The following is a 15,914-nucleotide window of genomic DNA, read 5'->3' as shown; positions in this document are numbered from 1 at the left end:
TAAATGTTTTGACCCATAAATAGTTCATTATGTTACAAAAATTGATCGATTATAAGCTAAAGACCTACCAAAAACGTTTATTATTAAAAAATCAGCACCAAATTTCAATTTATCTGATATGATATGCCATTTTTTTCTAAATACATATATATATATATTTTTTTCTAAATATACTTTTGGTATTTTGTGTAAAAACTGTTAGATATACTATACTTAAGATTCTGAGATATAATTGATGTAATGCAATATTAAGTTCGCCATAAGTTGTTGAGGCATTAAGCTACATAAAAAAATATAAGTTCGTCGAATATCATTGAAAAAGATTTAAGTTCGCGAACTTGCATGTCTCGAGAAGTTAGTTCACCATTTTTATAGTTATCTTGAATTGAATATTATTTGTTATGTTGTTAAATACATTTTGTCCAATGCAACTGATAATCAAAACTAAGTATTCAATAGATTTTCGGCATTCTGAAAAATGTGTTCGGATTCACTTAACTTATGGTCAACATAAATTACATGATATCAGAGGAATTTGATACTAAATGAGGTGTAAGACCAATTGGTGTTCCAATTTAAATATCATAAGTAAAGCAGCATGTCAAGATCCGAAAACGTAAGATTTGTAGCACAAACTCGTACGAGAAATTAGCCTAAAAATAAAAGTTAGTGTCCTAAGCACCATATTGTGTAAAAAAGCATTTTGATGTGATAAAAACAATATTCTATGCCTTCTTACGCTTCTTCTTTCTTCGACCTTTCTCTGCACAATCAGTTGGAATAAGGTGTATGTCCCTCTAGGTGTAATGTCCGGAGTATTTCAATTTTCTTGTTTTGACTATGTTCAAAATTTCCTTTTTTTATTCACCCTACACAGCCTTTTGGTTGTGATCTGTTCTGTTTACGATATTTTTAGAATGCGAGTGCACCTCGCCAATCTAATTCTAAGGCAGCGTTTAGACACCGCGATAAATTCGAACAATTTGTCGATATCGATCGAGTTGTTTCAATTTATCGTTCTGTGTAAACGGTATATCGCAGCAATTTATCGGAATTCGAGTTGGATTGGAGTTGGTATCGGATTGCATCAATTTATTGTAACGATCGAGTTGTTTCAGTTTATAATGAATCGCGACAATATATCGCAGCGTCTAAACAGCTTTAAAAAAATCAACTAATCGTAGCAATTCATCGTCACACTAAATTGCTGGGGTTTTCTAGTATCTTTTCTATCCTGATTTTAAATTCCTGGAATTATTAATCATTTGTGGAGTTAATCACTGTTTCCAGGTATACATATTTTTCCACTCGTTTGACATTTGGTCCGTTTATTAGAAGATTTTTCATTATTTCATTGAGGTTTGAGATTTTTCATTATTTCATTGAGGTTGATATTTTCATAAATTTCATTTTTTTAAGTTCATTGTTAACGATTGTACAAAAAATACCTATCTCAGAATTCACTTGACTTCAGTGACCCTCAGTGGCGGATCCAGAAATTTTGTTTGGGGGGGGGGGGGTCATGGGTCTTGAGGATGATTTAGTTACCTTTCTCTGATGCAAGGTCACTTAGTCTTACCAACCCTAGGATAACTGGGTTTACAATTATTGGGGGGTCATGACCCCCGTGACACTCCCCTAGATCCGCCAGTGGTGACCCTAGATAGTGATGAGCTTGTCATGTAGTGAGTATACATGACGACAAATTAGCAAGAAAAGCACTAGGTAGTAAACCTTAGGGCAGAAGACTAAGGCCGTCCGCACATGGGTCGATCGAAGACACGTCTCGAAGTTCGCGCGTCTTGCTCGTCTTGTACGAACCCTGCGGCACAAGCGATTGCTCTCCGCACACTAGTCGATTCATTTTGCTCACATCTTCCAACCAGGAAGAACGCATTTTTTATATATCAACCAAAACGACTATTTCGATTTATGAAAAGTACGGTATTGTTACATTTTTAGTATAGTTTGAATACAATGAGCATTATACTGAGGACATTTTTCTACTTCCCCAACGAATTTTACATTAAACACCTAGAAACAGAAGTTCAATGTTTTCAGAATTTTATATTACAAACAATATATTTCCACAAAGTTAGTAGGTAGTACTATAATCAACGAACATAACATGCACCGATCTTTAAATAAAGGTAAAATTTCATTCAGCGCAAAAAACAACAAAAAACGAAGGAAACAAATAAAATAAACTACCTATTATGACTGGAAACGTGCGTCTCACTCGAACTTTCTCGTGCACTACGGATCGCAAGCGACGAGAGTCATACAAGACGAGGAGATTTGCAATCCTAAACGCTCCGTGTACGGAGCTCAATGCCACAACGAAGGAACTTTACTGGCGGGGAGAGACCTGCGTGACTGGAATCGAGTCGAGTAGTTCGAGCGTCGCCCCATGTGCGGACGGTCTTAGGCCGTCCGCATATGGAGCGACGCTCGAAGCACTCGACTCGATTCAAATCGCGTAGATCTCTCCCTGCCACTCAAGTTCCTTCGTTGTGGCATTGGGCTCCGTACACGAGGCGTTTACGATTGCAAAATATCCTCGTCTTGTACGACTCTCGTTCCGTGCGATCTGAAGCGAACGAGAAAGTTCGAGTGAGACGCACGTTTAGTCATTATTTTATTTGTTTGCTTCGTTTTTGTTGATTTTTGCCCTAAATTAAATTTTAGTCTTTTTAAAGATCGGTGAATGATATGTTCGTTGATTGTAGTACTATTAGCCTTGTGGAAATATATTGTTTGTAATGTAAAATTCTGAAAACATTGAACTTCTGTTTCTAGATGTTTATTATAAAATTCGTTAAGGAAGTAGAAAAATATCCTCAACTGTATAATGCAACCGTATAAAAATGTAATAATACCGTACTCTTCACAGATCGAAATAGTCGTTTTGGTTACTATATAAAAAATGCGTTAATTTATAAAAACAGAATCGACTAGTGTGCAGAGGGCAATCGCTTGTGTCGCAGGGTTCGTACAAGACGAGCAAGACGCGCGAACTTCGAGACATGTCTTCGATCGACCCATGTGCGGACGGTCTAAGAGAAAGAAGACGGCAGAATGAAGAAAATATTTCTCAAGATACCCTGTCTAAAATCCATGAATTCATAGACTTTTGGACACATCAAGGAGACTTTTGTAGTTATGAAACTCGAACTGTAATTTTAATAACTAATATCCATACATTGTTGTTGTCTATTAACATTTCTGTCGCTCAATTGCATTCGATAAACTTTTGGGATCTAGGTCAAACTTCAATTTTAGCTTTTTATACCGATTCGATCAATTTTTATAACGTCTTATGCAAATGTGTTGTTAGTAATTAAGAGAAAATTAGTCACAAAAAAGGTTTTACATGCTAGGTTAAATGGCATTCATAAAATCCGAGCTTATTAAAGCAGTTTATGCAAGCAAATGTATCAATTAGGTATATATTAAGAATAATTAGAGAAAAATAATAAAAAAATAACTTTTACTAACAGAAATTGCATTTGGTAGCTATAACGGATGATGCTTTCATTTCAAAGCAATATATATTTTAAAATAAAAATGTATACCATTTTTATTCAGTTGCAATGCGAAGGCAAAACAATCTTATTTTTCAATTAAAATACGGAGTGCAGTCCAGTCCCTTGAATCGCGATTTTCGGCTCTTATTGGAGCCTTCATCGGAAAGAACGTAGGCACTGTTCTCCATATTTTAACTGATTCGCATCGAGAGGTTTTCCCACCCATTGCAACTGAAGTGATGATAGTAGGTGGCTAGCGCCATCTGGCATTGAAAGACGAAGTAGTTTTCAATCCTAATAGTAAATTCTTGATATTGAAAATATTAAAAATATTACTAAAAGATTTTTAAATTGAAAACTTATTGGTACACTTTCCTGGTGACACCTCCAAGACTTCTACAATTTGCAAGTCAAATGGATGCTGCAGTTAAGACGAGAGGGAAGGAATTCTACACTATGCAATTCACATCCCCCGTCTGCAGCTGGTAAAGTTCCAACGGAAAAATGCACCTAGTTACTCTACGGAGTAATACGACTATAAAATAAAAATGTATACCATTTTTATTCAGTTGCAACTACTTTGTCTTTCGTCAATATATATTTATACGTCTTTAACTTTTTACAAGTTATATTGTATATTATAATATAGAAATGTACGTATCATTTCTCTTCTCTTAAAGATGTAATACCTAATTTTGAGCATAGGTAGCTCCTAATATACTATGTGTATAATAATATAATATGTGTTGTGTATCACTAAGTAGCAATACCTTTTGACTTTGTAATGGCTTTGTAAACAAAACCACATAATGTCCTTCTAATAAAGAAGAATCCCATTAATCTAGTATCCTTCCTACCTTTGAAAATGTTAATATTAAGATTGACTTTTATAATATCTCTTGGTAGAATTGAGGTCCATCAAATAAACTGAAAAAATTTTCCAGGAGAAAGGTTTTCCAAAACGCATGACAACTTTTATATCTGACATTAGATGGTAAAGCCTTCTCGAATAAGTATGATATAACAGAAAGTAAGATAATTATCTATTATTTACGTAGGTACCTATATGTACAATCTTTAAAAAAATTTTTGTTAAAAGTTGATGTTTGAATTGATTATTGTCATAGAAATCATGCGTGGGTATTGAAGTAACCTTTGAAAAATATGAATGATTCCAGTGATTCAAAGAAAGCAGAGGTTTTCAAGGTCAGAACATCCATTATGTAAAATGAAAGAAGATATTATGCTATCATGCAAAAGTGTGTTGTATGTAAATTAGTATTTACTACAAGCCATCTAGGTCCATGACTTGTTGTTATACTAACGATAATGTTTTCCTAATTTCATAATAATCTCTTCCGTAAGTCCCTTATCATTTGGATCGTTATTATATTTATTGTCAAAGTTTCTCATCGTCATGTTTAATATCTTGATTCCAAAAATTTTTCCAAGTACATAGATCTTAATAAATGTTAGATCCTTAAAGTCCAGAGAAAGTAGTCTATTGGGAACTTTGATCTGGCGCCATGTATCTGACAAGTTTTGTAAGTTTTATGAACATCGGTAACCAAAACCTTTGTTACCTGCAGTGGATTCGAGACTTCTTACATTTATTAACAATTTAAGACCAAATTGCACCATTTTAAGAACTTTCGTGTACAAGTAAAAAGTAAAGCATTGTCAACGGATTTCGAGGTATGTAACTATTCATAAAACACGTTAAAATCTTTAAGTGGCGGATTACGAATGTTGAACTATTTTGTTGCTTAGAAAAGTGTAAAAAAACCTAAAAATTATTTAGTTTTAATTAATGTTAAGGGGGTAGGCGCAAAATCTTGGTCCAATGCTATTTATATGCATTTATTTTTTTTTCGAATCCTGAGAAATTTTTTTTGAAATATAAATATTTTTGAAAAATTTAAATGCTTCTTCTTCTCTTCTTCTTCTTTTTGTATAGACATGACTCTGTCTGTTTTTTCAATGTGCCTCTAGTAAGTTGTCGTTCCATCGTTTTCGTGGTCTTCCCACTGATCGTCTTCCTATTGGGGAACCGTTTCTCACTGTCCTGACTACCCTATTGGTTGTCATTCGGCTTATGTGGTCATTCCATTCTATTCTTCTGTTTCTTACCCAGTTATTAATGTTATCCACCTTGCATCTCCGTCGTATATCTGTACTTCTAGCTCTGTCCCATAGAGTCTTACCATCGATTTTTCGAAGGGTTTTTATCTCCGCTGTGTCTAGCAATCTTTTTGTCCTCTCTGTGTCGGGTCGTGTTTCTGGGCATAAAAAAAATTTAAACGCAGAATGAAAAATTACATCATTACCGAGTGCCGAAAGTCCCTTATATAAACAAAAAGTTTCTTTTGAATGAAATATTTTGAACGAATGTAAAGCATTTTGAACGGATTTGGAGGTAATTATTTAATAAACACTTTACATCGTTAATTTAACATAAATTTATTAACAAAAGGGACATTCGTAATTTATGAAAAGAGTACAAACAAATTAAAAAAGAAACTTCAAAATGCATTAACGAAAAGCGGTGTATAGTTTATAACGCAAAATTTAAAGTAACCCTTTCACCACTCCAAGTTACGAATTGGAGGTCTATATTTTGAAACTTTGTAGACAACTCTGTAATGGCAATATTTTTCAAGGTATGCACATTCAAGGTAAGTCTGTACTTCAGTCGTTGATCTTTCAAATGCCGATAATTAGTTTTTTAATTGTTATAAACAAGCAAATTTTGAATTAAAAAAAAGTGATTAAATTCGTCCCTAGTTGTAGGAGAACTTTTTTTTTAATTGTGAAAAAATACCAGCTTTTCGGATTTATGATATTGGTAATTATGAAGTGGTTAACAGTATCAGAGATATCAAAATGTATTCAATACATTTGGTCATATTGGTTTTATTTAACTTATTTCAATTGATTGGACGCCTAAATATCTTGTAATAATTTTATTCAACTCAAAAAAATGGAAGTCTAAATGAAAATATAACTATCAAATCCATCAATAATATATTATGCAACGAGCATTTAATGATAGTCATTATGATGCGAGTATGATGGATACAAAATGAGCCACGAAGCGGCGAGTTTCGTATAGAATACGAGTATCATAATGATAATTAAACACAAGTTTTATGTACATGATTTTTTCTATGATCATTCACAACACAAAAATATATTCAAATTTACAGGTAGGGAAATCAATTGATTATATTGAAGTATGAGAATAGAAAAAAAATTTAAGTTTACATAATCCATTCGCACATGACAATGCGACGTCAACTCCAATACTTAATTTAGTACTTTAGGTACTATAGAACTTGCATCTCACGGTATTTATATCTCACGTTATGGAGACGTCTGAGAGGTTATGTAAGTAAAGTAATTAATGTAAAAATATATACATTATGCATTTCCCTTACCAACAAGACGTGTATTTTCTTTTCCACGTTGAAAGATTTTTTACATCAAGACTATTAAGATTTTTTATACATATTTAAAAAATTTTAAATTTAAATTTAAATTTAAAACAATAAATAAAAAATATATTGAAAACATTTTTACTTAAATAGAAATTGTACAATCTAGAATCACGGACACTATACAAAACCGTATATAGAAAAACACCATTCCTTTAACTAATTTTAAAATGTGTTAAATTTTTTTCGTTTTAACATCAAATTCTTTAAAATAGAAAGGAGTATAGGGAAACGGAAGGGTTGTTAGATAAAAAATTGTTGTTAGTAAATACATATACAAAGAGAAGTCAAAAGTGTCTAGTACACGTAACGTCTGTGACCTAAAAGTGAAAAAAGGTGCATATAGTAGTTGATAAATGAAACAGGAGAGAACAAAAAACGAAATAGAAAGAGTTAGCATGCGTATATTTTCACAGAGAATGAGTACACATATACAAATTTTACATAAATACATTATATATACAATAAACTACAAGATAATGCAAACAAAATACATTCTAATAGTAGCTCCGATATAAGAACGACCTTCACCGATCTGTTTAATGGATAATTATCTGATATGTAATTTAGTACGTTAAAAATGATAAACAAAACATATATAATAATTAAAAAAAAGACTTTTTTATAAATTCTATTTTGGATCATTCTAAACAAGCAAACAAAGTATTTTGTAATGTTTCTCTTAAGTTAATCGTTTTCGAGTTATAAACAATTTAAAACAAAAAAAACATAAAAAAATGAAAAATGATTTTTAAGGCTGCTCAAAAACATAAGTAAAAAATATCATTTTTGAATTTAAGAAATACCTAAATTCAAGTTTAAACCTAAATCAGTTCTTGATAAGTGTTTTGGTTTTATTTCATTTTAAAACATTGCATTTTAATAGCAGCCCGGTCGCAAGTCGTTCTAAAAAATTTTATCAAGACATGATAGAAAAAGGTTTGAACTTGAATTTAGGCACTTGATGATTACAAAAGTAATAATTTTTACTTGTGTTTTTGAGCCTTGATAATCGTCATTTTCCGTTCGTTTTTCAATTTTAAATTGTTTGACTCGAAAACGATCAGCTTAAGAGTAAAATTACAAAAGACCTTTTTTTGTTTCGAATGATCCAAAAAATCTAAAATAATATCTGCTCGGGCCAAAAACGTTTTAGTAGAATTTATAAAAAAGTAATTTTTTAATTATTAATTAATTATAGTCTGAACAAAATTATATCGGGAACCCCTTGTTTTTATAATTTTTGACATACGAAATTACATATCAAATAATTTTTATCCATTAAACAGATCGGTCAAGGTCGTTCTTATATCGAGTTCTTTACTATAAGCATTTAACAGGTAGATAGCAAGACAAACATTGCTTAAGAAATGTGCAGCTCGCATCATATTAAATGCTCTGGTTACTGTACGTTGAAAACAACTTTGATGACATTGCATTTTAGCACAAAAAAACTACACGAAATGCTTAATAAACGAGAGAAACTTAATAACATCATACAAATAAGCAAAGTGAGATTTTCAAGTTTAAATAAGTATTCCAAATTCGTGATAGCTCAAAATGTAGGATATCTAGTTTTATTATTCATGATCATCGTGCTAGTGCACTTAGGAATACAAAGATACCTTCTTTTGCAGAATTACCCTTTTCACCATGACTATGGCCGTTGATTGAAATCAACGCTATGGCGTATCTAAATTCATTATTAAACCAAACAATGTATAGCTTTGTTCATTATTTCTAGAAATATTAAGAAATATTCCAGAAATGTCAATAATTTTTCCTATGAATTTCTTTTTTTTGTTGTTCTAAGGAGAAGTTTACCCCCTAAATATCCAATGGCGTCAAATCCGATAATTAGAAGGTTGATTCAATATTTGATTCAGCAATATTTGGTCGCTCTCTGACGCCAATATAATTTGTCAATTATATGCTTTTTTATAATCAATAATAAATATAATAAATTAATAACGGCAAAGACATTTTTACGCCGATCTCGACATTTATGTAGAAAAACATTCAGTGCAAAAGGTGCTTCTCTAGTTCCCAATCCATCTCTAAATCCACACTGCGTTTCACGTAATCTTCTCCACACCTATTTCTTATTCTTCTGTGGATGATACGTAAGAATAACTTGAAAGTGTGTAGACCTTAACCTGTGCTCTGGGATTTCACCAGTTGAGTACCTACACATGATTGAAAAGCTGAACCAATATTTTCATGTTTTATTCCTTAATTAGTTTTAACATATCTTCCGGGATGTTATCCGGGCCAACACCATTGCTGTTCTTTGCTTACTTTATAACATACAATTGTTCTACCTTTCGTATTTCTGATCCTTCGTCTTCACCTAATGTCTGTTGTTTATCTGGTCTGACGTCATTAAATAATTCATTTATGTACGTATACGAAGTAGGTTGTATATTTGTACATCAAGTTGCTGTTTTCGACTAATTATTATAAATAATCATTTCAAAATTCAGTTAGTTTCTTGACGAAAAAGTATCTTATGTTTGCCAAATTTTTTATTTTGTGAAAAACTGAAACAAAACAGCCAAGAAAGAAAAATGAAACACTATAAGGTCTCATATTCTTAATAATTAAATATATATTTTAAGTTAGCACTTAAAATATTAAAATAACAAGGGCGTTTTTTTAACTTTAATTCTTTCGTTAAAACATTATTTGTAAGTGTTGGTGGTCTGTTTACTTATTTAAACTTGATGTGATAATATCTTTTGAAGTAAAATAGTTGATATCAAAAATACTGCAAATTTTGATTTTTATTTTTTTTTGTATCTTATACTTATTAATTTTACCAAAAAAAAAGGAATTCTTCTGTTCAATATTCTAATGATATTGATAGATATTGATAATTCTGTATTTTCTGGAAAACTTTTTTGAAATATAACGTTCAAAAAATATTCAAAACGTTCAGTAAATCAGAATACATCAGTAGTGAATATTTAAACAAACAAACAAATCCGAATGAAGGCAAATACTAATGTATATTGTACATCACTGTACCGAGTGGTGAATTGTGAAAAGGACCATTGGAAACTCACATGAAAATTCTAAACTGTCGAATTCCTGCTTCCCTAATTATTTTACGTCAAAAGTCATGAGAAACTATTTGTAGACGAATGAAATGTGTATTGAAAACAAATGTAATTGTTCTACAAATTAAACACATTCAAAAATTTTGGAAAATTATAGCTTTGCCAGAGTATTGTTGTAAAAGTTAGGCCACACGTAGTAAGTGCAGTATGTGTATAAAGGTTGCGTTTAGTCAAAATGCAGTTTGATATTAACAATATTTGAATTATCAATATTTTTATTCCTATCTTTACGCGTTATTTTTTAAAAAACAATAAAGTTGATAAAATGTACCACCTATGTGAAGTTAGCAATAGATTTCAGCAATAGATTTTATATCTTCAAAATTATATTTGTACGTTTGTAAGTCCCATTTATATAAAATTCAAACATGTTTTCCGACCTTTCCATTCAAATTAAACAAAAAACTATAATTATCGTTTATTAACAAAAAATTAAAAAACTTTACAACTTTACATATATGACGCTAACAATCAAAGTACATCAACTGGAATGTAACTTTTTTTTGTTTACAATCAAAGATCAATATCTTACTAAGCAAATATCAAAAAATCAGGATGGATGCCCCCCACCGTTATTTTTTTATTTACACTTACATTTTGCGATTTTCGAAGTATCAATGGATATGAAGACGTCTGCATATATGACGCTAAAAATCAAAGTACATCAACTGGAATGTAACTTTTTTTTGTTTAAAATCAAAGACCAATATATTACTAAGCAAATATCAAAAAATCAGGATGGATGCCCCCCACCGTTGTTTTTTTATTTACACTTACATTTTGCGATTTTCGAAGTATCAATGGATATGAAGACGTCTGCATATATGACGCTAAAAATCAAAGTACATCAACTGGAATGTAACTTTTTTTTGTTTAAAATCAAAGACCAATATATTACTAAGCAAATATCAAAAAATCAGGATGGATGCCCCCCACCGTTATTTTTTTATTTACACTTACATTTTGCGATTTTCGAAGTATCAATGGATATGAAGACGTCTGCATATATGACGCTAAAAATCAAAGTACATCAACTGGAATGTAACTTTTTTTTGTTTAAAATCAAAGACCAATATATTACTTAGCAAATATCAAAAAATCAGGATGGATGCTCCCCACCGTTATTTTTTTATTTACGCTTACATTTTGCGATTTTCGAAGTATCAATGGATATGAAGACGTCTGCATATATGACGCTAAAAATCAAAGTACATCAACTGGAATGTAACTTTTTTTTGTTTAAAATCAAAGACCAATATATTACTAAGCAAATATCAAAAAATCAGGATGGATGCCCCCCACCGTTGTTTTTTTATTTACACTTACATTTTGCGATTTTCGAAGTATCAATGGATATGAAGACGTCTGCATATATGACGCTAAAAATCAAAGTACATCAACTGGAATGTAACTTTTTTTTGTTTAAAATCAAAGACCAATATATTACTTAGCAAATATCAAAAAATCAGGATGGATGCTCCCCACCGTTATTTTTTTATTTACGCTTACATTTTGCGATTTTCGAAGTATCAATGGATATGAAGACGTCTGCATATATGACGCTAAAAATCAAAGTACATCAACTGGAATGTAACTTTTTTTTGTTTAAAATCAAAGACCAATATATTACTAAGCAAATATCAAGAAATCAGGATGGATGCCCCCCACCGTTATTTTTTTATTTACACTTACATTTTGCGATTTTCGAAGTATCAATGGATATGAAGACGTCTGCATATATGACGCTAAAAATCAAAGTACATCAACTGGAATGTACCTTTTTTTTGTTTACAATCAAAGATCAATATCTTACTAAGCAAATATCAAAAAATCAGGATGGATGCCCCCCACCGTTATTTTTTTATTTACACTTACATTTTGCGATTTTCGAAGTATCAATGGATATGAAGACGTCTGCATATATGACGCTAAAAATCAAAGTACATCAACTGGAATGTAACTTTTTTTTGTTTAAAATCAAAGACCAATATATTACTAAGCAAATATCAAAAAATCAGGATGGATGCCCCCCACCGTTATTTTTTTATTTACACTTACATTTTGCGATTTTCGAAGTATCAATGGATATGAAGACGTCTGCATATATGACGCTAAAAATCAAAGTACATCAACTGGAATGTAACTTTTTTTTGTTTAAAATCAAAGACCAATATATTACTAAGCAAATATCAAAAAATCAGGATGGATGCCCCCCACCGTTATTTTTTTATTTACACTTACATTTTGCGATTTTCGAAGTATCAATGGATATGAAGACGTCTGCATATATGACGCTAAAAATCAAAGTACATCAACTGGAATGTAAGTTTTTTTGTTTACAATCAAAGACCAATATCTTACTAAGCAAATATCAAAAAATCAGGATGGATGCCCCCCACCGTTATTTTTTTATTTACACTTACATTTTGCGATTTTCGAAGTATCAATGGATATGAAGACGTCTGCATATATGACGCTAAAAATCAAAGTACATCAACTGGAATGTAACTTTTTTTTGTTTAAAATCAAAGACCAATATATTACTAAGCAAATATCAAAAAATCAGGATGGATGCCCCCCACCGTTATTTTTTTATTTACACTTACATTTTGCGATTTTCGAAGTATCAATGGATATGAAGACGTCTGCATATATGACGCTAAAAATCAAAGTACATCAACTGGAATGTAACTTTTTTTTGTTTAAAATCAAAGACCAATATATTGCTTAGCAAATATCAAAAAATCAGGATGGATGCTCCCCACCGTTATTTTTTTATTTACGCTTACATTTTGCGATTTTCGAAGTATCAATGGATATGAAGACGTCTGCATATATGACGCTAAAAATCAAAGTACATCAACTGGAATGTAACTTTTTTTTGTTTAAAATCAAAGACCAATATATTACTAAGCAAATATCAAAAAATCAGGATGGATGCCCGCCACCGTTATTTTTTTATTTACACTTACATTTTGCGATTTTCGAAGTATCAATGGATATGAAGACGTCTGCATATATGACGCTAAAAATCAAAGTACATCAACTGGAATGTAACTTTTTTTTGTTTAAAATCAAAGACCAATATATTACTAAGCAAATATCAAAAAATCAGGATGGATGCCCCCCACCGTTGTTTTTTTATTTACACTTACATTTTGCGATTTTCGAAGTATCAATGGATATGAAGACGTCTGCATATATGACGCTAAAAATCAAAGTACATCAACTGGAATGTAACTTTTTTTTGTTTAAAATCAAAGACCAATATATTACTAAGCAAATATCAAAAAATCAGGATGGATGCCCCCCACCGTTATTTTTTTATTTACACTTACATTTTGCGATTTTCGAAGTATCAATGGATATGAAGACGTCTGCATATATGACGCTAAAAATCAAAGTACATCAACTGGAATGTAACTTTTTTTTGTTTAAAATCAAAGACCAATATATTACTTAGCAAATATCAAAAAATCAGGATGGATGCTCCCCACCGTTATTTTTTTATTTACGCTTACATTTTGCGATTTTCGAAGTATCAATGGATATGAAGACGTCTGCATATATGACGCTAAAAATCAAAGTACATCAACTGGAATGTAACTTTTTTTTGTTTAAAATCAAAGACCAATATATTACTAAGCAAATATCAAAAAATCAGGATGGATGCCCCCCACCGTTGTTTTTTTATTTACACTTACATTTTGCGATTTTCGAAGTATCAATGGATATGAAGACGTCTGCATATATGACGCTAAAAATCAAAGTACATCAACTGGAATGTAACTTTTTTTTGTTTAAAATCAAAGACCAATATATTACTAAGCAAATATCAAAAAATCAGGATGGATGCCCCCCACCGTTATTTTTTTATTTACACTTACATTTTGCGATTTTCGAAGTATCAATGGATATGAAGACGTCTGCATATATGACGCTAAAAATCAAAGTACATCAACTGGAATGTAACTTTTTTTTGTTTAAAATCAAAGACCAATATATTACTAAGCAAATATCAAAAAATCAGGATGGATGCCCCCCACCGTTATTTTTTTATTTACACTTACATTTTGCGATTTTCGAAGTATCAATGGATATGAAGACGTCTGCATATATGACGCTAAAAATCAAAGTACATCAACTGGAATGTAAGTTTTTTTGTTTACAATCGAAGACCAATATATTACTAAGCAAATATCAAAAAATCAGGATGGATGCCCCCCACCGTTATTTTTTTATTTACACTTACATTTTGCGATTTTCGAAGTATCAATGGATATGAAGACGTCTGCATATATGACGCTAAAAATCAAAGTACATCAACTGGAATGTAACTTTTTTTTGTTTAAAATCAAAGACCAATATATTGCTTAGCAAATATCAAAAAATCAGGATGGATGCTCCCCACCGTTATTTTTTTATTTACGCTTACATTTTGCGATTTTCGAAGTATCAATGGATATGAAGACGTCTGCATATATGACGCTAAAAATCAAAGTACATCAACTGGAATGTAACTTTTTTTTGTTTAAAATCAAAGACCAATATATTACTAAGCAAATATCAAAAAATCAGGATGGATGCCCGCCACCGTTATTTTTTTATTTACACTTACATTTTGCGATTTTCGAAGTATCAATGGATATGAAGACGTCTGCATATATGACGCTAAAAATCAAAGTACATCAACTGGAATGTAACTTTTTTTTGTTTACAATCAAAGATCAATATCTTACTAAGCAAATATCAAAAAATCAGGATGGATGCCCCCCACCGTTATTTTTTTATTTACACTTACATTTTGCGATTTTCGAAGTATCAATGGATATGAAGACGTCTGCATATATGACGCTAAAAATCAAAGTACATCAACTGGAATGTAACTTTTTTTTGTTTAAAATCAAAGACCAATATATTACTTAGCAAATATCAAAAAATCAGGATGGATGCTCCCCACCGTTATTTTTTTATTTACGCTTACATTTTGCGATTTTCGAAGTATCAATGGATATGAAGACGTCTGCATATATGACGCTAAAAATCAAAGTACATCAACTGGAATGTAACTTTTTTTTGTTTACAATCAAAGATCAATATATTACTAAGCAAATATCAAAAAATCAGGATGGATGCCCCCCACCGTTATTTTTTTATTTACACTTACATTTTGCGATTTTCGAAGTATCAATGGATATGAAGACGTCTGCATATATGACGCTAAAAATCAAAGTACATCAACTGGAATGTAATTTTTTTTTGTTTAAAATCAAAGACCAATATATTACTTAGCAAATATTAAAAAATCAGGATGGATGCTCCCCACCGTTATTTTTTTATTTACGCTTACATTTTGCGATTTTCGAAGTATCAATGGATATGAAGACGTCTGCATATATGACGCTAAAAATCAAAGTACATCAACTGGAATGTAACTTTTTTTTGTTTACAATCAAAGATCAATATCTTACTAAGCAAATATCAAAAAATCAGGATGGATGCCCCCCACCGTTGTTTTTTTATTTACATTTACATTTTGCGATTTTCGAAGTATCAATGGATATGAAGACGTCTGCATATATGACGCTAAAAATCAAAGTACATCAACTGGAATGTAACTTTTTTTGTTTACAATCAAAGATCAATATCTTACTAAGCAAATATCAAAAAATCAGGATGGATGCCCCCCACCGTTATTTTTTTATTTACACTTACATTTTGCGATTTTCGAAGTATCAATGGATATGAAGACATCTGCATATATGACGCTAAAA

General features: G+C 31.2%; 1 protein-coding gene across 4 annotated transcripts in view; it reads right to left on the bottom strand.

Annotated features, from left to right (window-relative positions):
• Positions 1-15,914, bottom strand: part of LOC114324271 (filamin-A) — a 219,180-nt gene that overhangs the window by 64,090 nt on the left and 139,176 nt on the right. Inside the window, exon 18 of one of the 4 annotated variants that reach the window (XM_050658790.1) lies at positions 142-7,341. The exons of the other annotated variants lie outside the window; for them this stretch is intronic. Within the exon in view, the coding sequence (XP_050514747.1) occupies positions 7,319-7,341 (23 nt within the window). The 3' untranslated portion in view covers positions 142-7,318. Of the gene's footprint in view, positions 1-141; positions 7,342-15,914 lie in introns of those variants that run through there. 4 annotated transcript variants of the gene reach the window in all.

This window comes from Diabrotica virgifera, chromosome 1 (genome assembly GCF_917563875.1).
Source record: "Diabrotica virgifera virgifera chromosome 1, PGI_DIABVI_V3a".
Lineage (NCBI taxonomy): Eukaryota > Metazoa > Arthropoda > Insecta > Coleoptera > Chrysomelidae > Diabrotica > Diabrotica virgifera.
Note: the sequence above shows the minus strand (reverse complement) of the source record. Positions and strands in the feature narration are given on the sequence as shown.